Source organism: Elgaria multicarinata, chromosome 8 (genome assembly GCF_023053635.1).
Source record: "Elgaria multicarinata webbii isolate HBS135686 ecotype San Diego chromosome 8, rElgMul1.1.pri, whole genome shotgun sequence".
NCBI lineage: Eukaryota > Metazoa > Chordata > Lepidosauria > Squamata > Anguidae > Elgaria > Elgaria multicarinata.
This window is the reverse complement of record NC_086178.1, coordinates 58575871-58602302: the sequence shown is the minus strand read 5'-3', so window position 1 is coordinate 58602302 and position 26432 is coordinate 58575871. Positions and strand designations below refer to the sequence as shown.

General features: G+C 41.8%; 1 protein-coding gene across 2 annotated transcripts in view; it reads right to left on the bottom strand.

The window, feature by feature from the left end:
* WBP1L (WW domain binding protein 1 like) overlaps positions 1-26432 on the bottom strand; it is a 79538-nt gene that overhangs the window by 42723 nt on the left and 10383 nt on the right. The window contains exon 1 of one of the 2 annotated variants that reach the window (XM_063132576.1): positions 16917-17030. The exons of the other annotated variant lie outside the window; for it this stretch is intronic. Coding sequence (XP_062988646.1) covers positions 16917-17003 — 87 coding nt within the window. The 5' untranslated portion in view covers positions 17004-17030. Of the gene's footprint in view, positions 1-16916; positions 17031-26432 lie in introns of those variants that run through there. 2 annotated transcript variants of the gene reach the window in all.

Here is a 26432-nt window from a genome sequence, read left to right as displayed (position 1 = left end):
GTTTTTTCCCTCTTCCCTCCGCACGGTTTTTTTTTCTTTTGTGCCGTGTCTTTTAGGCTGTGAGACTGCAGACAGGGGCTCTTATTTTATTTGTGTTAAGACCTTCTGGGAATCCTATTTTATCTGAAGAACAGGGTAAAAATGATTTAGATTAATAAAAAAATAGTAATAAGCAGTTTGCAGTGCACATCCATAGGTTTCCTCTGACTTAGGAAAAAGCAGCAGTAATAGTAACCTGCAGCTGCAAGACATCCTCTCTCTACTCCTTCCCCCCACACATGTGAACAGGAGAGGCCAAAACCAGAGAAAATATCTAGGAGTGGGTAGTAAATGAGACACTGGCTAGTTTGCATGCAATGGCAGCCCTGTTGAGGACGAACCTGCAGCGCACCTGCTACTTCCACTTTTACTCAGCAACACACAGGGGGCTCCTTCACAGGTTGCTGAGCATAACACTGGTTTAACTGCTGGGTTGCTGAGCCCCTAAACAACCCAACAGCCTGGGTTTGCACATCACACTCAGCAATCTACGAAGAAGCCCCTCATTTGCTGAATAAAAGCAGAAGTAGCATGCATGCCTACTCTCTCCCACTTATCTCCGATAGGACATTGGTTGTTTAACCCATGGGCTATTATTAAGTGTGAACCAGGTCAATGGGACTCTCAGGACATAACTCATACCCCTGAGGCAAAATAGGGAGCAGCACTTTGCTCAGCTACTGCCTATTTTGCCTCTGTAGAGGACAGAGTTAGGGCGTTTCACTGACCCATATCCTGTCAGCTTCTTCCTCATGTGTTCTTTTGCTACCACAGCCTTCCTTTTTACTGCAACTTTGAGAAAGAGGTTTCAGTTTTACATCTTCTAGTAACATCCTATGTTATTATTATTATTATTTATTTATATAGCACCATCAATGTACATGGTGCTGTACAGAGTAAAACAGTAAATAGCAAGCAAGACCCTGCCGCATAGGCTTACAATCTAATAATGTTCAGGAATACACTTTTTGTCACCTCTTTGGTTGGTAGCCATGAGAGGTTAAAAAGCTTTCTTTTAAAAAGAACATTTATTCTTAAAAAATAATATATGAAGCACCCAAATGCAAATTCTTCTAACAACATAAGCTTTGGGCGTAAAGCAGCTTGTTAAAATGTCCCCCATCCCAATCTATTCAATTTTCTAGATTAACAATAGCACACTTTGTTACCTGGTGGTCCTATAATTTGTCTGCAATTATTTCAGATATTACAACTTGCCCTTTGACATAAATACCCCCTTCAATCTAAACCCCTGGTCTTCAAATTTTCTACCTCATTCTGCCTTCTTAAGTATCAGCATTACCTTTTCAAGATTATAAAAGGGGCTTCCCTCAATGTGCGCAAGACCACCCTCCTGGTCAATCAAGTGCTAGATTCTTATGGCTGCAATCCTATACTCACTTACCTCAGAACAAGTCCCACTCAACTCAATGGAGCTTAATTCCAAGAAGACACATACTCTGCATGTTACCTTCAAAAAAATACCCACCACATACAACTTGTTTACAGATCTAAAACATATGTACAGTACAGTTTTGCCACAACCCCAAATGGCCCACAGACTGCTATTATGAGTCATAAGACTACTATCATTCCACATAATAAAGAAATCCCACCATATATTAGCCTGGACAACTAGAAAAAAATGTTTTTCCCACATAACACTCATTTTAGGTCTTCATGTGGTTTCCATTTAGGTTTCAGACTATACACTCTAGTTCACATTGAAAATAGTCTGGGGTGGGAGAGAAAAACATGTAACTCAAGTTACACAGTCAGGAAGTCTGGAAGTCCAAAAAAAAGCTTAAACCCTATTAAGAACTTGGTTCTCAAGCTAGCCAATTTCTAAGAATATTTTCATTTAACCCAATGGTGGGGAACACCCAATTTTCTAGATGTTGTTGGACTGCAAGTCCCATCATCCCTATCAGAGGCCATGTGGGTGGAGCTGATGGGATGGAATCCAACAACATCTGGAGGCTCACAGGCTCCCCACCCCTGATGTATCTTTCCTACATGATCCTAGGAAACAGGCAAAATCTCTCCTGATGCTACAAATGTTTGCTGTAGACTGCCAAAGAAAAGCCTAAGCAACAGAGAATGTATGACAAAACTTAAATCATGAACAACAGTCCCTACTGAGACCAACATGCACAAACACAAAATGTTTATTGCTCAATCCACAGATCATTGCAACACATACAAACTTGAAATTTTACTGTACTATTATTCAATACTACATAGGGCTAAAACTACAGAGCTATCAAATACATAACATACATTACTGAAATGATGGTAAAGTGGGTGAACAGCAGGTGTATAGAAACCTTTAATTTCTTCTCAACTAAACTTGGCCACAGAAAGTGAGCTTACAAGTTCTCGTTCACATGCAATCACCACATACTTGCCATAAAAGGAGGGAGCAAATATTGAAGAAGGAATAATGACTGTTCCTTTACAACTGTGTTCCTCACTGCAAGGCCCAAGGGCCAGTGGCAGCTCACAACCACCTCCAGCATGGCTCCCTCTCCCTCTCTCATTCACTCCCTCTTTTGGTAGACCCTGCTCACTCTCCACAGGGGCTCTTTAGGTTTGCCTTGTTGTTTGCTTTAGTAGTGGGCCAGCTGCGGTGACCTGGGCTACCAGAGGTGGTTTCCAAACTGGAGAGTCAGGAGACCTGCAGCTAGTCAACAGTGAGGTAGCTGGGGGTGGGTGGGTAGAGGAGAACACAGGAGCAATCAGCCAGTTAACTGTGTTGAGGGAGGAACCCAAGAGGCAAAGAGCAACAGTGCGCGTGCACACCCACACCCACCAAGTGGCCTTGGTGGCAGTATCTGGAGACAAAATGGCTCCTGCTTGAAAAATAGTGAAGATCATTGCTGATGTTGGTAGAAGACAGCAAGTACAAAGAGATACTCTACTGTGTCATTAGAGAAAAACTGTTTGCAGTCGGTGTGTTTCTACAAAGTGAATAAGTGATGCCATGTTTCTCGCCTGCCCAAGGGCCTCTACTTCCCTTGCTCGGCTCCGTCCATTTTCTTCTGCTGCCCCTTACGTCTGGAACGCTCTTCCAGAACATTTGAGAACTACAAGTTCAATCGCAGCTTTTAAAGCTCAACTAAAAACTTTTCTTTTTCCTAAAGCTTTTAAAACTTGATGTTGTGCGGACTTTATACTGTTAGTTTTACCCTACCCTGTGCCTGCTTACCCTACCCTGTGCCTGTTTGCATTCTCTTCCCCTCCTTATTGTTTTACTATGATTTTATTAGATTGTAAGCCTATGCGGCAGGGTCTTGCTATTTACTGTTTTACTCTGTACAGCACCATGTACATTGATGGTGCTATATAAAATAATAATAATAATAATAATAATAATAATAATAATAATAATAAGCTATTCCTCATTTGAGGCATGATGCTTCTACAAAACAAATTCGATGCAAGCAAATTCTCTTTTGAGTTTGGAGAAGGGGGACAAGCTTAAAATCCAAAGGGCAGTTTGCACAACATGACAGCGTATCATGGTTTATTTAACCCCCAATGAGACAGGATGCATGCCAGCTGCCATTATGAATATGCAACTCTTGGTCAGGGGATTGCCATGTCATCTGAACCTGGCCATTGGGAGTTATGCGAGGGTTATTGTTGTATGAACCAGATCTATGTAGTTAGAATAACAAGACCTGTAACTATTTTTTAAGCAAAGTTTTCAAACCCTGACCATCAGGATCAAGGAAATGAAGACAGGAGATGGCAACAAGCACAGTTTTTTTAAAGGCAGGAAATGGAACCTTTGTAGAAATGTTTCAAAATAAAAATTGCTCAAAAAAGCCATATGGGATTTTTGGTCCTGCTCCAAAATAGTACATTTTTGGAGGATAGTAAAGGATGAAATTATGAAAATGGTAGGTGTTGAGCTCTCTTTGGAACCATTGATATTTTATTTGAATGTGCTAAAGATATAGTTTCAGTTGAAGATGTAGAAATTACTATTCAGTTACTGACAGCTACCCATATGGCAATAAGCCATAGGTAGAAGAGAGTTAATCCTTTAACAATTGATGATTGATGTATAAGGATTTGGGATACGGCCTCAATGATGGAACTAACTAATATGATTAGATTCAGAGAGGGATGATAAGCAAAAAAAATTATATAGAAAAATTGAGTCTCTATTTTATGTTGGAAGTATAAAGTACAGGATTCAGTACTTTTGTGAACTGCCCAGAGAGCTCCAGCTATTGGGCGATATAGAAATGCAATAAATAAATAACCTTTTTTCTTTCTTTTTTTACCGTTAGAGCCAATTTAACTGGTTATAAGTGTGAGTATGTCTATACTCTTCTTTGTTATCAGATGTATTTATGAATCAATGTAAGATGAAAAGTTTTTCTTTTCCCTCTGTAATAGCAAAATTAAAGAGAGAGAGAGAAAGATGGAATGGACCAAGTACTTGCTTCTCATACAAGAGTCCATAGTGAAAGAAAGAAAGAAAGAAAGAAAGAAAGAAAGAAAGAAAGAAAGAAAGAAAGAGCCTTCAGAAAGCCACAATAATGGCTCTGACAGATACTTTATGGGAGGGAAAAGGTGCTAACCCCTTAAGAACTTTGATCAACAGTTTTTAGAAAGTTCAATGTCTGGAAGGGTAGAAGCCAGGCAGCTGATTTCAGAGATCTGTTTTATATCTCCCTTGGGAGACACTGGAATTATTGCCTCACATCCTTGATTTGCCTTAGAAACAAAACAGACTAGGTAATATTTATTGAATATACATCTGCCAGCAAGGACACACATTTTTGAGCTGTCCAATTTTAGGCATAATTAAAAAGCATGCCTGATGGAAGCATTCTGAAGAGTTGGTGTACTCCTTTAACTAAAGAAATTTCTTCTGAAGAGATGTTTATCTGGGGCACAACCCAAACTAGTGTAGGTACAGAACTTGCGTGTGTATAGGATCACCCTAAGATTCAACAGAACCTTGTTCCCAGTCCACTTCTCAGCATGCACGAATGCTTGCAGAGCCTTATGGGGACCAAGAAGTCTGCAACATCTCCTATACCTACCTACCCTCTTTCTCTCCCCTGTCCAAGCCACTCTAAGACTTTATCTAATGGCTAGTTACAGTACATTATTATCTATTTCTCTAATCTCTCATTTTCTAGGATCAAATTAGTTCACTATTAGTTCACTTGAGGGGAAAAAACTGGAATTTGGCATCCTGCTTATCAGCTTTAAACATTGGGCAGGGGAAGGGGGTTCAGGGAAGAGAGCTTTCACTTAGAATGGTATTCAGTACCATCCCATACTTCAGCCTCTTCTAAATCCAACTCAATCAAGTGCCAACAGAATCATATCCTCCTCTATAGGAAGGAAGCGTGTTTAAATACACATTGCTTTTACACAAATTATTAATACCAGTATAACATACATTTTCAACACTGAGAGAGAATAAGAGACAATACAATTTGTTCAATACCTTAAGAATGTCTAGAATCAAATCAAAGCAGCTTGATGCTGTGCCTGTCTAATAAACACATACAGAAGGATGTTTGTACTTAAGTGCCCTTGTTCTCTTTTCACAACTCAGTTTAACCTGTTGATTAAAGCCTTTTTTTGAGATGGTAGAATATGTTACCTTCTGACACTGCAGTAAAAGTTAACAAATTCAAATTTTTGATGTCCCTTCAGGATCAAGTTACACACATCAGCTGTGAGGAAGGAGATTTTTCACTTTTGAATTCATTACTACTGTACGCAAGACATACCCCATGCTGTCCGCCCCACACAAATTAAACTTTTGAAGCTCTGTGGGATGCTCATTTTTGTTTATAATATAGCACTGTGACTCTGGGAGCTTTCCAGACGTTTATAAGCTCTCTGCTTAGTAGATCAAATTCAGCCAGCTACACTGAAGTAAATACAGTTTCAAATCTGTTGAAATTGCCACAGCTGCCAACCTAACAACCCTGGGGACTTAGCTTTATGAAGGGAATAGGAATCCTCAACCTTGGAGCAAATTTCTCACATTCCTAAATCCAATATTCTAGAAGAGTTTTTACCAGCACAGGGTAAGTTCTACTATTACTTCCAGGATTTTGGAAGCTACTGACTATTAATGAAATGACATTGGTTTTGCCATGTGGCGGTAAGAACTCAGACTGCCATCCATTCCTATTCCTAAGTATCCCCAAAGTGGAGTCAGAATCTTCCTTGTCAAGTTCCATACTTGTACATTTGGTTATTTCCATTATTATCATTTTATAGTTATAGTTTTGTTTGTATTTATATAGCTCTCCAGTGTAAGATCATTTAAACATTTAATCCTATCCTCTAACTTGTTCACAATCTCTCAGTTTAATGTAATCTGCAAATAAATCACTATGTCAATTCTTCCATCTAAATAAAGCCAAATATATGGAATAGGGTTAAGCGTCAACACTGGCTCTTCTAAATACCAGTTTTGGAACTTGATTCTTTAAAAAAGCAAGTTGTCTGTTAGTAAGCACCACACTCTTCTTCCTTGAAAATATCACAACACTATTGGCCTGTGCCTATATCTTCCCTAGTATATTCCTTTCTCAAGAACTTCAAAAAACAACTCAGGTTTTTTTTAATAAGGGGGAACATAATTCACAATGCCTTAGTAAAATACACTACAGAGCTAGTTATTTTACTAAGGCATTCTGTTTTCAGAGTTCAAACTGAAATATTTGTCCAACTCAGACAAATGGTTCATTTTTCAGAGCTGTAATATTGCTAGGTGCATTACTGGGAATTTTCTGAAACATTCCCTTTGGACATGCACCTGAATTAATGTTCTGTAATGCCAACAACAGACCATAGGTTTTAGCAAGTTATGTGAACATGCAACTCTACCCTAAAATCTTTGCTAAGATAGGCAAAGATTTCTGTCTCTACTTTTATCCAGCAAAACTGTTTTTTTTATAATGTTTTCAAAAAATTAAGCATAAAATTTGATACATTTTAGGGGGGAAATTCTAGAGCAGTAACCATGTTAGTCTGTTGCAGAAACAACAACAGAGAGTCCTGTGATTTCTTAAAGATGAACAAATTTATTATGTGTCTGATGATGTGGACTGTAATCCAGAGAAGCTTATGCCATAATAAACTTGTTAGCCTTTAAGACTTTATTGATTTGGAAAAGTATTTTTTTTCCTTATTGTCCCTTCTCCTAAAGCTCTGGGATTGGAGGGAAAAAAGTCAGACCCCCAAGATCCCAATCCAGACTGCTCATCAGGCCTGGCATGAACTCTCGCATCGCCTGAAACAGAACTCACTGTTGTGGCTGTAGTGTGACCCTCCCTCCCTTTTGCTGATTGAGCAATCCTCCTGCCACCAGCCCCAACTTGGAAATCCCACTGCTTTTCCTTTCTGCAGCATGGGGGTTTCTCTGGGCTTGGACTGATGGTGGCAGAGAGAGGTTTGCACAGTGACAACAGGGAGGAAGCGTGGGTTGAGATCTGGGCGCAGCCCATGGCCGAGAGATATCGCAGGAGACCTGCAGCAACAGCTTTCCCCCTGTGGGATCTTGGGGCTGGGATTGAGCTAGGGGCAGAGGAGCGGTGCAATTCACTGCTCCTCCAACTCCGCCTCCTCATGTGGGCACAACTTGGTGAATGGGTGGGCTGGCCCTGATGTTCACTCATGCATTTATGAGGGTATTTTGTGAAGTAATGCTAAAATGGCTGCCCACAGTATATGTCAAACATTGCTATTACTTTCCAAAATACCCTCGTACAGAGAACACCTAGTACATGTATTTTGTTCTCACAGTAGTATCTTTTTTATTATAGGCCACTGAACACAGAGTTCTGCAATTTTGGCAACTCAAAGAATGCAACCTTGGATTCTTCATTAGCAAAATCACTTATCTCTTTCTAGTTAGTCCAGAGCTGACTAGACAGAGATAAGTCACTCCAACACTAGCTTTGTGTCTTACTTTTCCTCAAATAATTACCCAGAAAGAAGCATGCTTTTAACGTTTCCATGTGCCTTCATCTACAGTTCATCTAAAGCAAGATTGTTGTTTAAGCAAGGCAAAGTACAGGGCCAGTGGGCCTGTACTTTGTACACCCGGGCCTTGCTTCAAATCCCAGTTTAGCAAAATGCTCATCTTCAGCAAATCAAACTGAAAGAGTCAATGGTAACATGGAAAATGGTGGGGGGACGCGACCCTGATTTATCTCTCATACTTATTAGCAAAATAAATGCAAATCATGACTAACTTATCCCATATATTTCAATGGTCTACTCTGACTAAATCTGGATCCAACCGAATGTGAACGAACTGCAATGTAAGCCACACTGAATTCATGACTCCTTCATGCTATAAGAAGCACAGCCACTGTGAAAAGAATCTTAACACTGTTTATAACGAGCTTGATATTGTAGAGACATGCACTGACTGTGGCACACATGCTCATTTTTGTGTGCAAGTGTGGTCTCTGGTCAGACTGGTTTGCAGTTTTTCATAGCACTTCCAGTTGTACACTGGGAAAAGTTAGAAGTAGATCCCAGAAGTGTCGTCAGCTGCAAGAGTTTTATGTTCATTCGAATGCAACTGTTACAGGCAGTCACTGGAAAAGACCCATAAGAAGTAACAGAATCCAACACATACATCCCATGCCTGAAGCAGTTCTGAAGCCATTTTAAAATGTATATGGAAAGACACACTAAGCAGAACTCCTTTAAAAATAATTTTTAAAAAGCACAACACCTGTGCTCATGTAGCTTTTAAAAAGAAATTAAAAGTGATTCCCCCCTTAGTAGTGAAAGTTGCTAGATAAAAACCTGCCTGCAATATAATTGGGAGATATTCACCACCACATTGATTTGGGTGGGACTAGAAGCAGCTACAATTAATAAGAGGGAGCAAATAGGCTTTTTTCTCCACACAGGCTGGTTCTCCCGCCAGCCTTTCATTGTCCACTAAAAACAGGTACAATTACCAAGCTACTAATGGTGGACTAGGATTAATGACACAGCAAGGATAAGGGAGGCTTTTGGCATCAGTGAGTACTTTTTTGGTCTGTCTGAAATTGTGATTGAAACTGGTTTAATTCCACTACTGTGACCTTATGTCTTTTATTCTTCTGTTGATTTTATAGTTTTAAAATTGATGTGTTAGCCTCCCTGGAAAAAGCCATACTGAAGAGTGAGACACGAATTTCCTAAATAAATTGGGATGCTGTTGCTTATATTGCTCTGCAAAAACAGACTTCTGTAAATAGCCAGGACAGATCCCAGTATATAATTGCTATCACCCAATGGAACTACTGAATTCAGAATTCAGCCTGAGTCAGAATGCCACCTGCTGGATTCTGGTGTTTCAGGACTGATTTTTTTTTACCCTACTTTGTCTTGCAAGATTGGACATGATCAAAAGCACAGGCTGTTAGTCAAAGGAAGGCAGGATTATCTTGGCTGGAATACTGCTTTATATAAAAGGTAAACAGGTTGACTTGTTAAATAGATTGTTTTACTGGTAATGGATTCTCAGAAACAGCTTTACTTATAGGACAATAACTCCAAAGCAAAACTCCAAACCACTCCCTGGCTTCCATCTTAGATAGATTAAGAAGTACAACCCATGGTAAGGACATGCAGATAGGATTATTCAGAACTGAGCTTCTCCTATTCAGTCAAGAGTGTAGAATCTCTTTTAGCTTAAGAGCTGAATTCCGTTTCAGAGGAGTTCTCAGGGGCCACATTCCAGTGCTGCAGTCAAAAATACCAGCATATTTTAGCATAAAACTCTTACTGGCAGTAACTAAGCCTTAGGAGAAGCATTTCAACCTATCAAAATGGTGTGTGTACACGTGTGTGTGTGCGTTGAACTGCACAAAAGCCAGGAAACCACCAAACAATTGGTGGTCAGGGATAAGGGGGGCATTAGGCCAGAACAGGACCCCAGGCAGGCCAGATATAGACCTTGGGCCTGAAGTTCTGCACCCCTGTACTATGGGGAAAAGTTAATGGCTATAATCAGCAATACTACTGGGGGAGGAATAAACCCTGTTCCACTGAGAACCTGTGGTGCCCAGCAGAATTAAACATTAGCCCTAAAGGTGTGGTGTCCCTTTGTTGCACAAATGTGAATGGCTGTCATTCATACATACTGGAAAAATAAAATGTTTTCCTTCATAAAGTTATTGTGAAATGTATTAGGATTGTTTGTATGTACATGAAAACTTCCTTTACTGGAAGAAAGAAATGAAGATGTGACTAATAAAGGCTGTTGAATAGGGGCTACCATGGAGCTGCACTGTTTCAGCAAAGAAAACAGGATCTTATAATTTATTTATTAATATTCATATATCATCTTCTACTACTAAAAAGCCACCAAGGCAGTGCAAAACCTTTAAATAAAACCCCCCAAGAACCTTAGAAACAGTAAAACGTTATAGCATTAAAACTACATAATTTAAAGGGCTAAATTAAAAAGATGTGTCTTTATATCTTTTCTAAAAGCCAAAAGAGTTGGGACAATCGTAGTTCTTGAGAGAGCATATTCCACATTTTGGGAGTGACACAGTAGAACACTCTTCATGCGTGTCTGAGAAAGGGGCCACTGCAAGTAATGATACCCTCAAACGAGTCTCCTATGCAGATCTTAATCATGGAACAGGTTGAAAATGAGACAAGATATCCCTTAGATAGCCAGGTCATCAGCAGTTTAGGGCTTTAAAAGTTAAACCAACACCTTGAATTGAGCCTGAAAGCAACTGGCAACAGGTCTTTTAGTACATGTACAATATGGTCCCACCGGTTAGCAGTCCAGCTGCCATATTTTACACCAATTGAAGCTTTTAGACCCTCTTCATGGGTTGCCCCACGCTGAACACATTGCAGTAGTGTAAGCTCAATGTAACCAAATCATGGACAACAGTTACCAAGTAAGATCGACTCAGGGAGGGTTGTAGAAGCACCAAGTGTAACTGTACAATCCTTGCCACCACAGCCACCTGAAGATCCAGGGACAGCATAGCATCAAGGAGCATTTCCAAGCTATCAACTTGATACTTCAGGTGGAGGGTAACCCTTTCCAGAACAAGCTGAATCCCAATGCCCAAGTCAGGCTTTCTGACCAACAACACCTCCCTCTTGTCCGAGTTTAACCTCACCTAGTTGGCTCTCATCCAGCGCATTAATGAACCCAGGCAACATTTAAGACTTTTAACCACTACCTTGGTGTTAGGTGACGAAGAGCCATAGAGCTGGATGTAATCAGTATATTGGTTGCAACTGACTTCAAAGCATTAGATGACCTCTCCAGCAATTTCATGTAAATATTAAACATGGGGGCAAGATAGAACCATGTGGGACATCATAGGCCAATGGAAGTGGGGTCAAACAGTAATCCGCCAGCACCACCTTCTGGACATGGCCTAACAGAAAGGAGCAGAACCACTGCAAAACTGCACATCCATGAACCTGAACCAGCCCCACCCAGAGGACCAGGATACCATGGTCAATGGCACTGAAAGTTGCCAAGAGGCTTAGGGGTTATGGCTGCTAGGTGCCTAACCCTAAACCATCTAAGTAGCAGGAAGAAATTTTATATCTTTTAAAACATGAGAATAAAGAAAAATAGCCAGTTATATGCTGCATCTTATTTAAGATTATGACACAGCTAGAACCCACAAACAAACAGAGTTAAATTTAAGAGGTCACGGAAGATTTTATCTCAAATTGCATCGACCTATACAAGGCAGTAGGCAATTCATCACGTTTTCCTATGTATAGCACATTAAAGGCTTTGGGTAATATTGTACAAGATCAATTTGGAGGAAAAGTGATTGATAAGCCTAGAAATCTAGTTATATAATTTGATGAGCCTAGAAATCTAGTTATATAGTTGTACGAAAATACACCACAGAGACATCCAGACTATTATTTTGTGTGCAATGCAATGCAATTATGGTTAACACAATTTAAGTAGAGTCTTAAGTTAACTTAGGCAAACCCAAAGAACTGAAATGTTTGTCACACCATGGTTTTACCAAACAGGACTAAACATGCTAGTTAAGCTGGAATTTTCCACTTGAAACCGGTTACATATTTAGTTTTTTTAATGTTTAACACTGATCTCACTTAAATATAGACCTGAAATACTATCGTTTCATTTATCGACGTGCAATACGAGCTTTATGAGATGCCCTTTTAATACAGATTCTCAGACTATATACTAAACTTGCAAACAAAAGTTACTAGCCTACAATACTTATTAGTCTGTATGCCCATACATTCTGCCTGCCTGCCATACATTTGTGGCACACTGATGACCTGGATGGAAAAGGAGAAACAACTCTGTCCATAAGTTTATTAACACTTCCTTGTTAGTGGCAACTTTTAATATTGCCCTTCCCCTGCCCGTGTAAACAGCCCAACACAGAAATTAAACAAAGTTGTTCCTCGCATAGAGAACAAATGATGGGAAAATCTTCACCTGCATGACTTTTTAATATTTTAGTCACATAGCCAAGACCTCCAACATCCTGGTATTTACTCACTGCTTAAGAAAAAAAATAGCAAGGAGAGCTTTTATCCAAAATATCCAGAGATGCTTCTTGAGGTACTTTTAATGTTTAAGTTCTATAACCTATAGGAAAATCAACAATCTTGTGGCACCTGAAATTCCTACAGATATGTTCTGGCATAAGCTTCCATGAATACTGTCTGCTTCATCAGATGTATGAATTTGCATTAGTCTTTAAGGTGCCAGGAGACATTGTGTTTTCTACTGCAGCAGATTCAGATCTAGCATGGCCAATGGTTTAGAATCCTGGGATGGATAAAATCCTCCAAAACATTTTGGAGGGTACCACATTGGGAAAGGCTGGTCTACTACATGCATTTGATTTCATCCAAAAGATGCAGGGCTTAATACATACCCCCCTAGTCCAAGTTACAACAGGCTGAAGCAGCAATCCAATAAGAATCTACAACTTTGCAAGAAGTACAGTTATAAACTGTACAGCTCTGAGAAGGCCTGTGTTCTTTTGTTAACTTGGAAGCTGTATTCAACAATTTTAGGTGCTCTCTAAATATTAAAATAATGTGTTGAATGTCCGTGTTAAAGCACAGTAGAAATGTGATGCTTAGCACAGAGAGCGCCCTCTGAAGGAGCAGTATGTAGCTTGGGAGTACTCCTAGATCCATCATTGTCACTGGAAGCACAGGTGGACTCTGTGGCACGGAGTACTTCGGCTGATCCACCAGCTATGGCTTTTCCTGGACATGCACTGGTAACTTCCTGATTAGACTACTGCAATGCACTCTACGTGGGGCTGCCCTTGAAGACAATGCGGAAGTTGCAGCTAGTGCAAAATGCAGCAGCTAGACTGCTGGTGGGTACATCTTACAGAGACCACATAACACTGGTCTTAAAGGAACTGCACTGGCTGCCTATATGCTTCTGGTCAGAATTCAAGGTGTTGATAATTTATTTATTTATTTATTTATTTATTTATAAAGTAATGCCGTTTAAAGCCCTAAACGGCTTGGGACCTCGATACTTGAGAGTGCACCTCTCCTTATATATGCCTGCCTGAGACCTTAGATCTGTTGGAGGAGCCCTTCTCCGCATCCCACCAATGCAACATATATGCTATGCTGGGACAAGGGAGAGGGCTTTCTCTGCTGTGGCACCCCGACTGTGGAATGCCCTCCCCTTGGACGCCCCATTGGCACCAACACTGATTTCATTTTGACGCCAAGTGAAAACATCGCTTTTTAACTAAGCCTTTGATGGTTAAACGCACTGGCACATTGCTTTAACTGCTTTTAAATTATATATTGTTTTAATTTGGTTCATGGTTTAATTTGTTTTTAACTGTGCATATTTATTGTTTTATACTGTATGCTTTTATCTGTATGCTGCTCTGAGATCTTTAATGATATAGGGCGGGATATAAATGTTTTAAATAATAAATGAATAAATCCAATAACCAAGCATCTTAAGGCATACAGCCTTCCCATTGCTCTCCCCAGTAGCCTTCCATCCCTCATGCCCCAACAGTGTTCACTTCCATCCTCCATACGCTATCAAAGACAAATTCCTTCCCAGTACGTTATCCGTAAGAACACCTTATTTTGTGTCCCTGCATTGCTTCCAGTACACACACACACAAACTGATTCCCATCACCTTCAGTCCAAGCATGTGGATGAAAGTGGAGTGCATGTCAGAAAACTTCTGTTGTGATTAAGAAATATCTGAATCCCTTCTTTTAATTTTACAGTATATCCATTAAATTCATATACACTAGGATTGGAATCTAAGCTATCTTAGATCAGTATATGAAAGTATATTGAATACATCAAATTCATGACTCTCTTAAGATCTTGTTCCACCTTCCATCTGCCAGTTCAGTCCACAAACCCACTTACCTATTGCCTTCCAGTCTTCCGCAACACACTGTGTTCACTTCCTAGGACCAATGCAAGACTTCTTTCAGCCAACACAACATTCTACTTCAAGAGTGGACAACATCCAGGTGCTGTTGGACTCCAGTACCTATGATCCCTGACCAAAGACCATACTGGCTGGGCTGATGGAATTGGGGTCCAACAACTGGAGGATAACAGGTTGCCCACCCATGTTCTATTTCCTTACAGTTACTCCACAGATTCTCATCATTCCACGATAGTCGTTCCTGCTCAACAATAAGAATTTTTGCGAACGGTTAGGGACTAAGTGATGCAATAATTGGATCCCAAGCAGGTGACAGGCAGTTTTTAGCCCATTATGTAAGATTCTCTTCCTTGAATTACTGGGTGTTGATGTGGCTCACAAGTCACTGTTTGGTCACTAATATATAGAGTAATTAGAAGATGGACAAGAAAAAGCAACAGCATTGCAGGAGTAGCACTGCACCGAAGAGGTCAAATGTTATGGCAGGATCCATCTTTACTGGATGAAACCTTCTTCCATTCTTCACTCCTCACATGTCTTAAAAACTTATCCTTCCGCATACATTAGTAAAATCTGTAAGGCCTGTCATATGCATATTATACTTGTGCTGACATCTGGAAAGATAAAATCGTAAAAGCATGTTCTTCAAGTGAATTAAAGCCAGTATGTTAATCTTATACAATGCAGGAAGGCCTTGTTAAGGAAACACAACTATACAACTTCCCCATACGACTGAAGAAATGAACAAGAGCAGCTGAAGCTAAAGAGATACCTTGCTCTTAGCACCAGAGACATCACTACCTCTCTGATTTGGCAGACTATCTATCCTCAAACTCCCCCAGAAGAGCCTCATCTCCAAAGATCCAAAATATAACTTCTACTATAAAACCTGCTCCCTATGACTGTTCTTTGAAACATCAATAATAAACGCCAAAGCCTTCTTCTCAACCTATTCCAAAGGAGACCCACTCTTTTCCAGAGATATGTTTGCAAAAAAGAAGAGCTCTATGGTATCTTAAAGACCAACTAGTTTATTGTGCATGAAAAGACATGACAAAAGAAAAGACCTCAACAAGTAATATGCAAGGAACACATTCCTACAATACAAAAATTACACTTAGTGGAACATAAAGACATAAATAGTAAACAATGTTGGACGCAACAGTTACTCTTTGTTCCAAAATCATGATTTAGACCATGAGATAGCACTCATTAACAAGTTTGACACTCATTCTGCAGTTTCTCCTTCTCCTAGACTTTTGAATTTAAGCATAGCGACCTTAAGGTCATAGATAAAATGCCTGGGGAGAACACAATGTTCTCTGTCCAGTTTCTGTAGGTTTCCATTTACTATAGCCAAGTTGCATCCATACATTCACTCAGGAAGAGACTATAATGTTTGGCCTGCAAACTTAATGCATCTGATGAAGATGACACTTATCTATGCAAGCTTGACAGCCTTTTCTTTTTAAGTGCTTCAACTATCATTTTGCTGTTACGTTTCTTACACAGGGCAGCTTTTCATGCAATTTTGTCCTCAAGTATAGATAGTCGAATGTAAAACACATGTATTATGCGAAGGGCATATATGCATTATTTGCATCTAACACCATGGATTAGGAACCTCAAGCCTGGAGACCAGACCAAACCAAACCCTCCCAGGGTTCCAATTTGGCCCTCTCTGAGTGCAGACCTTTCCTTGCCCTGGTAAGTGAGTGAGGTGATAGCACAGAAGAAATCAGAGAATGAGTAAAATTAAGCAGAGACTAGATACTTCTTCCCTTCGATGAGGTTGTTACTTCACACCAGCAGTTTAAATGGTAATGTTTCTTTGCAAGAGAGCTTACATTTCTAATTAAAAGCTACATATTACATTTCAGCTAGCTGAAGATATTTTGCTAAAGCTCAGTGTCTTCCACAAGTTGAACCTATTCAGTCAGAAGACTTGCAGTCATGTTCATCCTAATACGTTGGGCATTATACCATTGCACAGCTTCTCTTTGATGTGTATATGCATACATTAAACTGATGAGCCCAGCACTTAACATTTACAACGGTTTACATATGAAAAGCTTAACGTGCGAGACGGCCCAAGGCGTTTTCTACAAAAACACGCAGTATTTGTTTCCCCCACGCAAAAAGGAGGTGTTTCCCTTTCCACGACAAATTATACACTGCCACCAGCAAACAAGCACTTCCTTATAAGATCCCCTCGCCCTGCAGGCCTGTTCTAGCAGCTGACCCCAAACCTATAGCCAAGACCTCCCGCTACGACATACACCTCCTGTGGAGGTGGAGGCCTCCCGGTCGCTCTTTCCGCCCCCCTCGACTTCTTCCATCTGACCCCTTTCTCCGACACTCTGCCCTTCACTCTCCTCACCTCAGAGGCCTGAACCCTGAACCCCGAACTCCTCCCGCAACCCCCTCGTTTGCCCCTCCTACCTGCGCGGGCTCCACGCTGGCCGGCAGCCCCTCGGGCAAGGCCTGGAAGAGGAGCAGAGCCATTGCACCAAGGAGCCTCCTCTCCATCCCCCCCACCCCCCGTTCCCCAGCTAACTTCACCCGGCTACTGCGAGACTGGCCCGTGAACTGGAGTACCCCGGAAAGCTTACCCCACCCATGCTGTGCTTCCTATTGGGCAGCAGGGTGACCTTCCTTTCTTCCATTGGCTTTCGCCGCTGCTTTTTAAAATGCAGCTCCAGAAACAGGGCCATGAAGAGTTGGTTCCGCCCTCCTGGGCGACGGTAATGAATGGTGCTCGGAGGCGGCCATGTTCAGTGTGGCGGAACTGTGCTTGGCTAGAGAGAGACTCCCTGCCAATTTCATCAAAGACATTTAAAGGGACAGAGGATGGAAAATATACGAGGTGAGGAGCGTTTATTTCCTTCTTTTTGATTCAGACTTTTAAAAAATTCAGCGGAGAGCAGAAATCGAGAATTAACTCTTGCCTTACGCTGCAATCATTTGCACATCTACATTGGAGTAAGACTTACTGGATTCAGGTGTTCTTCTAAGTAAACATGCATAGGAGCACACTCTTAGAAACATAAAATAGCCCACATCCCAAAGGGACTTAGTGTTTTGTGCAGAAAAAACATATTCATGGAATACTAATTGCCATGCTGAGTCAGGCATGGGGTGTGGGGGCTGCACCATGTTCAAATCCTGCCTTTCCTGGGGTCTGTATAAAGGCAAAAAGGCTCAGACTGTAACATTGGTTAGTTTTTTTCACCCTCTCATTCATTTTATTGCTTATTTAACAAATTATTTAATACCTCTACTGACAGTCCAAAGCTGCTAACAATGTTAATACACAAATACACAACCATATGAACAACAAACAAAACCAGATATTATCTGTTAAGAAAATCTTAAAAGGACTCTTTGATAGGTAAGGAGACTGTGTGGATGATACTACAGGTTTGGTAAGATAAACAGCCTGCTATGTATGAGAAGAAAAACTGGATTAACTCTTGGTCTGAAGATGGGGGAGGAAGGTTAGGCTGGCTAAGGGTTATCTCTAGTTTTTGAAAGACTTGAAGGTAATCTCTTGGGGAAACCACATGCCAGCAGTGAGTGGGCTTCTCTCTCTCTCTCTCTCTCTCTCTCTCTCTCTCTCTCTCTCTCTCTCTCTCTCCTTTCCTGCCCAATGAGCTGCCAGATGAAGGACAGATCACTCCTGCCAGAAATCTGAACTGATCATTCATAGAGGGCTGTTTTCCTCTTCTTTCCACTGCTCTGTTTATTTCAGCTTTCCCTCCCCCTTTGTATTTCTCTTCCTCTCACCCTTTTCTCCAGGTTGCCCCACTTACATGAAATTAGAGGGCCGCTTGTGACAGCTAGGTTGCAGGTTCCCCATTCCTATTCTAGAGTGATTGCATCTTCATTCACATGCCCAATATGTATCTTCGTCCAGCTTCTCTGCTCAAGTTGACTCCATGCACACGCACACCTATACCACATTCACAATTCACTTCCAGAATCTCTATGCCTCTTCATCCCTCCCAAACTCTCACTCAACCCCCTTCTATTCCTGCCTGTCCAATTTCTTGGCCATAGAGAGAATGCAGACCTCCTAGTCTTTCACTGTGTCTGAAATGCAGATTGCTCTGAGGCAGCCTTGATTTGGGCTGAGGGGAACATCTCTTGCGATGGCTCTAGTGACTGAAGAGGGACAGAGAGAAAAGCAGTTCAGATTGTGAGCATTTGAGTGGCATAGGATGGCAGGGCAGCTCTCCAGTTGGTAATAGTTATGGCTTCATAATGACACTGGGGACCTGGACAAGTGGCCATAGTATTGCCAGGAAGCTGGGGACAACTCTACCGGTCGCTGGCCACTCTTAACTGAGTACTGGCCAATCAGAATGGCTCAAAGGAAGTAAAACTAACCAATGAAGCTGGAACTGGATCATCTGACTCAGCCAGCCTCAAGTATGTTTAGAACTTTAAAAGGCACTGAAAAGAGACACAATCTACATCATGGATTCAGTTAAATGGGGTGTTTCCTACATAATTATGTACCAAAATAATTTTTTTAGTATCTAATTCTATGCCATGTTATGCCATTTGTATTCTCACAGCACTTTTTAAAAAACGAATTTAGAGTCTCACATACATTGTTGGGAGACTGCATTCTCTTGCTGCTTTTATGGAGACTTGAATATCAATTAGCTAGCTGTCCAAGAAATCCATAACAACAGACATAATTCTTTCATTTTCCCTTCCAAAACCAGAGACTCCAACTGGGGGGGGGTTGTTTTGGGAGAATAAAATTAAAACAAATATGTATTTCAGGTCTCCCTTAATGGGAGATCACTACTGGAATAATACCTTCCAATGAAAATGTTTTATTTATGTGTTTGAAAAACCGTGCCTTCATCCTAAAAGGGATTTCTGGGCGGTATTCTTAAAGCAACCTCAAACCAATACAATACAATAACTATCTAAATTCTATGCATCAAAAAATAAAGAGGCACAACACTATTTCAACCAGTTAAAAAGATCCAAACAAAATAAATATATATTTTTTAAAATTAAAGTTTATTTTAGAATGCCTTTACAAATAAAAAGGGTTTTACCTGGCCCTGGGGAAAAAATACAATTTTAGCACCAGGCACATCTCCCATGGGATGAATTCCAGAGTTGAAGTGCCACCAGAGAAAAGGCTTTCTCTTTTGTAGATGTTATATATGGAGTACATAGAGATACCTCCTCCATTATCTTAGTGCATGATCAGGAGGAGGTGCTCCTTCACATATTCAGGCCCCAAGCCATTTAGGGCTTTAAAGGTAAGCACCAGCACTTTGAATTAGGCTCAATAGCAGATCGGCAGCCAATGTAGCCCCCTTAAGAACTGATGTAATATCACGCACCAGTCAGAATTCCAGGAACTGAATTTTGAACTAGTTGAAGCTTCTAGATCATTTTCAAGGCAGCCCCACATGTAACACATTATAATAATCCAACCTGGAGGTTTCTAGAGCATGGATCACTGAAGATAGACTATCAAAGCGCCAGAAAACCTGCATCTGATGAACCAGTGAGCTTAGACTCCAGTGTTATAGCAGCTGAATCTAGTGAGGTATCCAGAGTGCAGGCTTGTCCTGTTTTCTTGGATGAGTTTCACTTGGTACAGCTCGAGGACATGGACAAGGTGCTTGGACAGGTTCGCACAACCACCTCTGTACTGGATCCTTGCCCCTCTTGGTTAATAAAAGCTACTAGGGATGAAACAGCTGACTGGGCCAGGGAAGTGATTAATGCCTCTTTATGAGAGGGAGTGGTCCCGGGCTGCCTGAAAGAGGCGGTGGTGAGACCACTCCTAAAGAAACCTTCCCTGGACCCGGAAAATCTTAATAACTATACGCCAGTGGCAAATGTTCCATTCCTGGGCAAGGTCCTTGAGCAGGTGGTTGCGGGCCAGCTCCAGACACTCTTGGCTGAGTCTGATTATCTGGATCCCTTTCAGTCGGGCTTCAGGCCTGGTTTTGGCACAGAAACAGCCTTGGTCGCCCTGTATGATGACCTATGTCAGGAGAAAGACAGGAGAGGGAGTGTGACTCTGTTGATTCTCCTCAACCTCTCAGCGGCTTTTGATCCCATTGACCATGGTATCCTTCTGGGACGACTCGCTGAGCTGGGACTGGGAGGTACTGCTTTGCAGTGGTTCCGCTCCTATTTGGCGGGCCAGATACAGAAGATAGTGCTTGGGGAACATTACTCAGCCCTGTGGACTCTCAAGTATGGGGTCCCGTAGGGGTCAGTTTTGTCCCCCATGTTATTTAACATTTACATGAAGCCGCTGGGTTTGGTCATCCAGAGCTTTGGAGTGTGCTGTCATCAGAATGCTGATGACAAGCAGCTCTATTTCTCCCTATCATCTTCAGCAGGAGAGGCTGTGGATGTGTTGAACTGGTGCCTGGCTGTGAAAATGGACTGGATGAGAGCTAATAAACTGAGACTCAATCCAGACAAGACTGAGATGCTGTTAGCAGGTGATTCCGCTGACAGGATTGGGGGGTGTTCTACCGGTTCTGGATGGGATTGCACTCACCCTGAAGGAGCAGGTTCATAGCTTGGGGGTTCTTTTAGATCCATCATTGTCACTTGAGGCTCAGGTGACCTTGGTGGCACGGAGTGCTTTCTACAAACTCCGGTTGGTGGCCCAGCTACGCCCCTATCTGGACAGGGATAACCTGGCTTCAGTTGTCCATGCTCTGGTAACCTCCAAGTTAAATTACTGCAATGCACTCTACGTAGGGCTGCCTTTGAAGACGATTCGGAAGCTGCAGCTCGTGCAAAATGCAGCGGCCAGATTGATTTTGGGAACCAGAAGGTTCGACCATATAACACCTGCTCTGGTCCTCTTGCACTGGCTGCCAGTATGTTTCTGAGCCCAATTCAAGGTGCTGGTTTTGACCTATAAAGCCTTACACGGCTTGGGACCACAATACCTGTTAGAATGCTTCTCCCGATGTGAATATACCCGGTCACTACGTTCAACATCTAAGGTCCTCCTCCGGGTGCCTACTCCGAGAGAGGCTCGGAGTGTGGCAACGAGGGACAGGGCCTTTTTGGGGGTGGCCCCCAGACTATGGAACAATGTCCCTGACGAGGCTCGCCTGGCACCAACGCTGCTATCTTTCCGGTGCCAGGTTAAGACTTTCCTCTCTGCCCAGGCATATGGCAGCTCATCTTAATCACCCACATGTTTATTTTAACGGTTTTTAATGCTTCATGTAAGTATGTTCTGTGTTTTAGAATTTTAAATTTTGTATACTTGTTTTTATTTCATTTTAGAATTTCTGTAAACCGCCCAGAGAGCTCCAGCTATGGGGGCGGTATATAAATGTAATAAATAAATAAATAAACCAGACAAAGCTGATAAAAGGTCCTCCATGCCACTGAATCCACCTGGGCTTCAAGAGATTAGGTTGGATCCAAGAGCAGCCCCAAGCTGTGCACCTGCTCCTTCATAGGGAGTACAAGCCCATCCAGACCACGTTGCACACCAACTTCCCAAACCTGGGAACCACCTACCTCCAACTTGTCAGGATTAACCTTCAGTTTATTGGTCTCATCCATTCACCTGGTGCCTACATTGTGCTCCTTCCAGAGTCAGGTGAAGACCTTTTTATTTTCCACAAGCATTTTGATCATTTTAGCGTTCTCGTTTTTAGCTCTGCTGTTTTAAACCTGCTATTGCATTTTAAATCTCTGCACTGCTGCTAAGTTTTACTCTGGTTGCACTGGTTGTATTTTGTGGTTTAAGTCTTGTGTTCCACCCAGAGATCTTTCGCTATTGGGCAGTATAGAAATGTAGCAAATAAATATCTGAGTCCAATTAATAGTTCAGCACCTCCATGGCCTCATCTGAATCTGATGACAAGGAGAAGGACAGTTGGGTGTCATCAGCATACTGATGACTTTCAATCCAAATCCCCAGGTAATCTTACACAACAGCTTTATTTAGATATTAAAGAACATGGGAAATAAGATGGCACCTTGCAGGATTACCCTGATATCTGCTGGGAGACCAATACTGCCAAAAGCGGCCCTTCCAAGAAATTCCTGACATGTGTGGGTGATAACGTTCTCCTACAGAAAGTGGAGGAAGGAACTAGAGGATCGGCAATCCTTGACTTGATATTGACCAATAGGGATGACTTAGTGGATAAAGTGGCAGTTACGGGAACTCTGGGGGAAAGTGACCACGTCATACTTGAATTCTTGATTATGAAGGAGACAAAAGTTGAGTGAAGCCATACACGTACTCTGGATTTTAGGAAAGCTGATTTTAATAAACTCAGAACTATGATAAGTAAGGTCCCGTGGCAAGTGAGCCTAATGAGAAAAGGAGTGAAGGATGGGTGGGAGTATTTAAAAAAGGAAATTTTAAAGGCACAGTTACAAACAATTCCAACAAGGAGAAAAGATAGAAGACAACAGAGGAAACCAATGTGGCTCCACAAAAAGCTTAGAGATGACCTGAAAACAAAAAGGGATACATATAGGAAGTGGAAGGAAGGCCAGGCTACAAAAGAAGAGTACAGACAAGTGGCGCAGAAGTGCCGAAATGGTGTCAGAAAGGCTAAAGCTCAGAATGCGCTGAGATTAGCGAGGGATGCTAAAAGCAATAAAAAGGCTTTCTTCAGATATGTGAGTAGTAAAAGACAGAGGAAAGAAATGGTGGTTCAACTGTTTAATGAGGATGGCAAACTGATAACAGATGACAAAGAAAAGGCTGAAGTGCTCAATTCCTACTTTGCCTCAGTTTTCTCCCAAAAGCGGGTCTATGACCCGCCCTAGAAAAAGTGAAGCAGAAGTTGAGGGGGCAGGATTACAGTTTGAGATTGATAAACAAATGGTCAAAGAACACCTAATTTCCTTGAATGAGTTCAAATCTCCAGGGCCCGATGAACTGCATCCTAGAGTAATGAAGGAGCTAGCGGAAGAACTCTCAGAACCTTTGTCTATTATCTTTGCAAAATCATGGAAGACGGGTGAGGTGCCGGACGACTGGAGGAGGGCTAACGTTGTCCCTATCTTCAAAAAGGGCAAAAAGGAGGAACCTGGGAACTACAGACCAGTCAGTCTGACATCCATCCCTGGGAAAATTCTGGAGCAGATTATAAAGAAGTCAATCTGTAAACACCTTGAAATCAATGCGGTGATCACTAAAAGCCAACATGGATTTGTCAAGAACAAGTCCTGTCAGACAAATTTGATCTCATTTTTTGATAAGGTAACCTCCCTTGTGGACCGTGGGAATGCTATGGACATCATATATCTTGACTTCAGCAAAGTTTTTGACAAAGTACCACATGACATTCTAAATAACAAAATAGCTAAAAGTGGGCTAGATGGAACAACTATTAGGTGGATTCACAGTTGGCTACAGAATCGGACTCAAAGAGTACTTATCAATGGAACCTTCTCAAACTGGGGAGAGGCAACGAGTGGGGTACCACAGGGCTCAGTCCTGGGCCCAGTGCTCTTCCAACATTTTTATTAATGATTTGGATGAGGAGGTGCAGGGAACGCTTATCAAATTTGCAGATGACACAAAATTGGGTGGGATAGCTAATACCCTGGAAGACAGAAACAAACTTCAAAGTGATCTTGATAGGCTGGAGTGCTGGGCTGAAAACAAAAGGATGAAATTTAATAGGGATAAATGCCAAGTTCTACATTTAGGAAATAGAAACCAAAGGCACAGTTACAAGATGGGGGATACTTGGCTCAGCCATACTGCAAACGAGAAGGATCTTGGAATTGTTGTAGATTGCAAGCTGAATATGAGCCAACAGTGTGATATGGCTGCAAGAAAGGCAAATGCTATTTTGAGCTGCATTAATAGAAGTATAGCTTCCAAATCGCGTGAGGTACTGGTTCCTCTCTATTCGGCCCTGGTTAGGCCTCATCTAGAGTATTGCGTCCAGTTCTGGGCTCCACAATGCAAGAAGGACGCAGACAAGCTGGAGCGTGTTCAGAGGAGGGCGACCAGGATGATCAGGGGTCTGGAAGCAAAGCCCTATGAAGAGAGACTGAAAGAACTGGGCATGTGTAGCCTGGAGAAGAGAAGATTGAGGGGAGACATGATAGCACTCTTCAAATACTTAAAAGGTTGTCACACAGAGAAGGACCAGGGTCTCTTCTCAATCCTCCCAGAGTGCAGGACACAGAATAACGGGCTCAAGTTAAAGGAAGCCAGATTCCAGCTGGACATCAGAAAAAACTTCCTGACTGTTAGAGCAGTACGACAATGGAATCAGTTACCTAGGGAGGTTGTGGTCTCTCCCACACTAGAGGCCTTCAAGAGGCAGCTGGACAAGCATCTGTCAGGGATGCTTTAGGGTGGATTCCTGCATTGAGCAGGGAGTTGGACTCAATGGCCTTGTAGGCCCCTTCCAACTCTGCTATTCTATGATTCTATGATTCCACAACTCAATTGTCAAGGCGTCAATGAAGAATCTCCCAATGTTACCTTTTGAATCCAACCCTGCAGGTATAACTGGAACCACTGTAACAACGTGTCCCCCAACTCTAACCCACTGAGTCAGTCTAAGATACTATGGTTGATAGTATCAAAAGCTACTGAGAGATCAAGAAAGTATTCCTGTCTCTCTCCAAACAGAGGTCATCCATCAGAGGGATCAAGGCTGACTCATTGCCAAAACCCAACCTAAATCCAGATTGAAATGAGTCTAGACAATCAATTTCATCCAACAGCACTTGGAGTTGGGCCACCACTACCCCGTCAAACACAAAGGGGATATTTCCAACTAGACAATAGTTATTGTAAACTCCTGGATCCAGTGAGGATTTCTTAAAAACGGCTTCACAATTGTCTCCTTCATGGTGACTGGGACCCTCCCTCCTTCAACAGGACATTTATAGCTTCCTCAACCTATCCAATCAATCCCTTTTGACAATGTAACTATCTAAGATGGGCAAAGGGTGAAAATTCAGGGGGTTGGATGAAGCTCTTCAAGCACCTTGCCTACATCCTCAGGCCACATCAATTGAAATTGATCAAATAAAACTGGACCAGATGGTGCTATAGAACTTCCACAAGAACTGTATCAGTAATGGCAACAAGGTCAGAGAGAATACAAGCAACTTTATCCTCAAAATGCCTAACAAACCTGCCTTTGTATGTTCCACCTTGGCCAGCTCAGGCAGAGAGACCGATGGGCAGTGGGATGGCCAGTCCACCCATAGAATCCTTTGACCAGAACTAGGTGTATTTCTATATTAATGGGTCTTCACACTCTTCCTGTGCTAAAAACGCTATGCTGATATTACTTCTCTACCAGTCTGTTCCTTTACTACACAACCTAACTAGGGGGCAGTCACTTTGGGTGCTTCTGGACAGAGGACTTCAAGATCTAACAATCAAATGGCATTGTGCAGCTCAATAGATATTTTGTGGTAAGAAAAAAAAAGACAGAAGCAGTGGGAAAACACAGGAGGATGTCATCATCCAGACTCCCGTAAAATTCCATGAATGAGGCAGTGGAATTGCACAATAAAAGCCTCATCTGAAAGTACCCTTTATCTCTTTCAGGTAACATACAGGCAGCCAGTGCAAGTGGGCCAGGGCCAGCATAAGTGTTACGTGTTCGGATGTTCTTGGCCCGGTTATCAATCTGGCCACTGCATTTTGCATGAGCTGCAGCTTCTGAACTGCCTTCAACGCTAGCCCCATATAGAATGCATTATAGTAATCTAACTTGGAGGTTACCAGAGCACAGATATAAACAACTGAAGCCAGTTTATCCCTGATTGGTACAGTAATAGATGTTATTATACCAGGTTATGTTGGTTCAAATTACACAAAGCTCTTCTGCCTCATAAAGAGTTTCCTCTAGCTCAATAGGGTAATTGCATCGCTTATATTTCAACTTGTGCAATTTCGTTTGTTCCCGCATGCCCACCCCCATACAGTGGTATTTG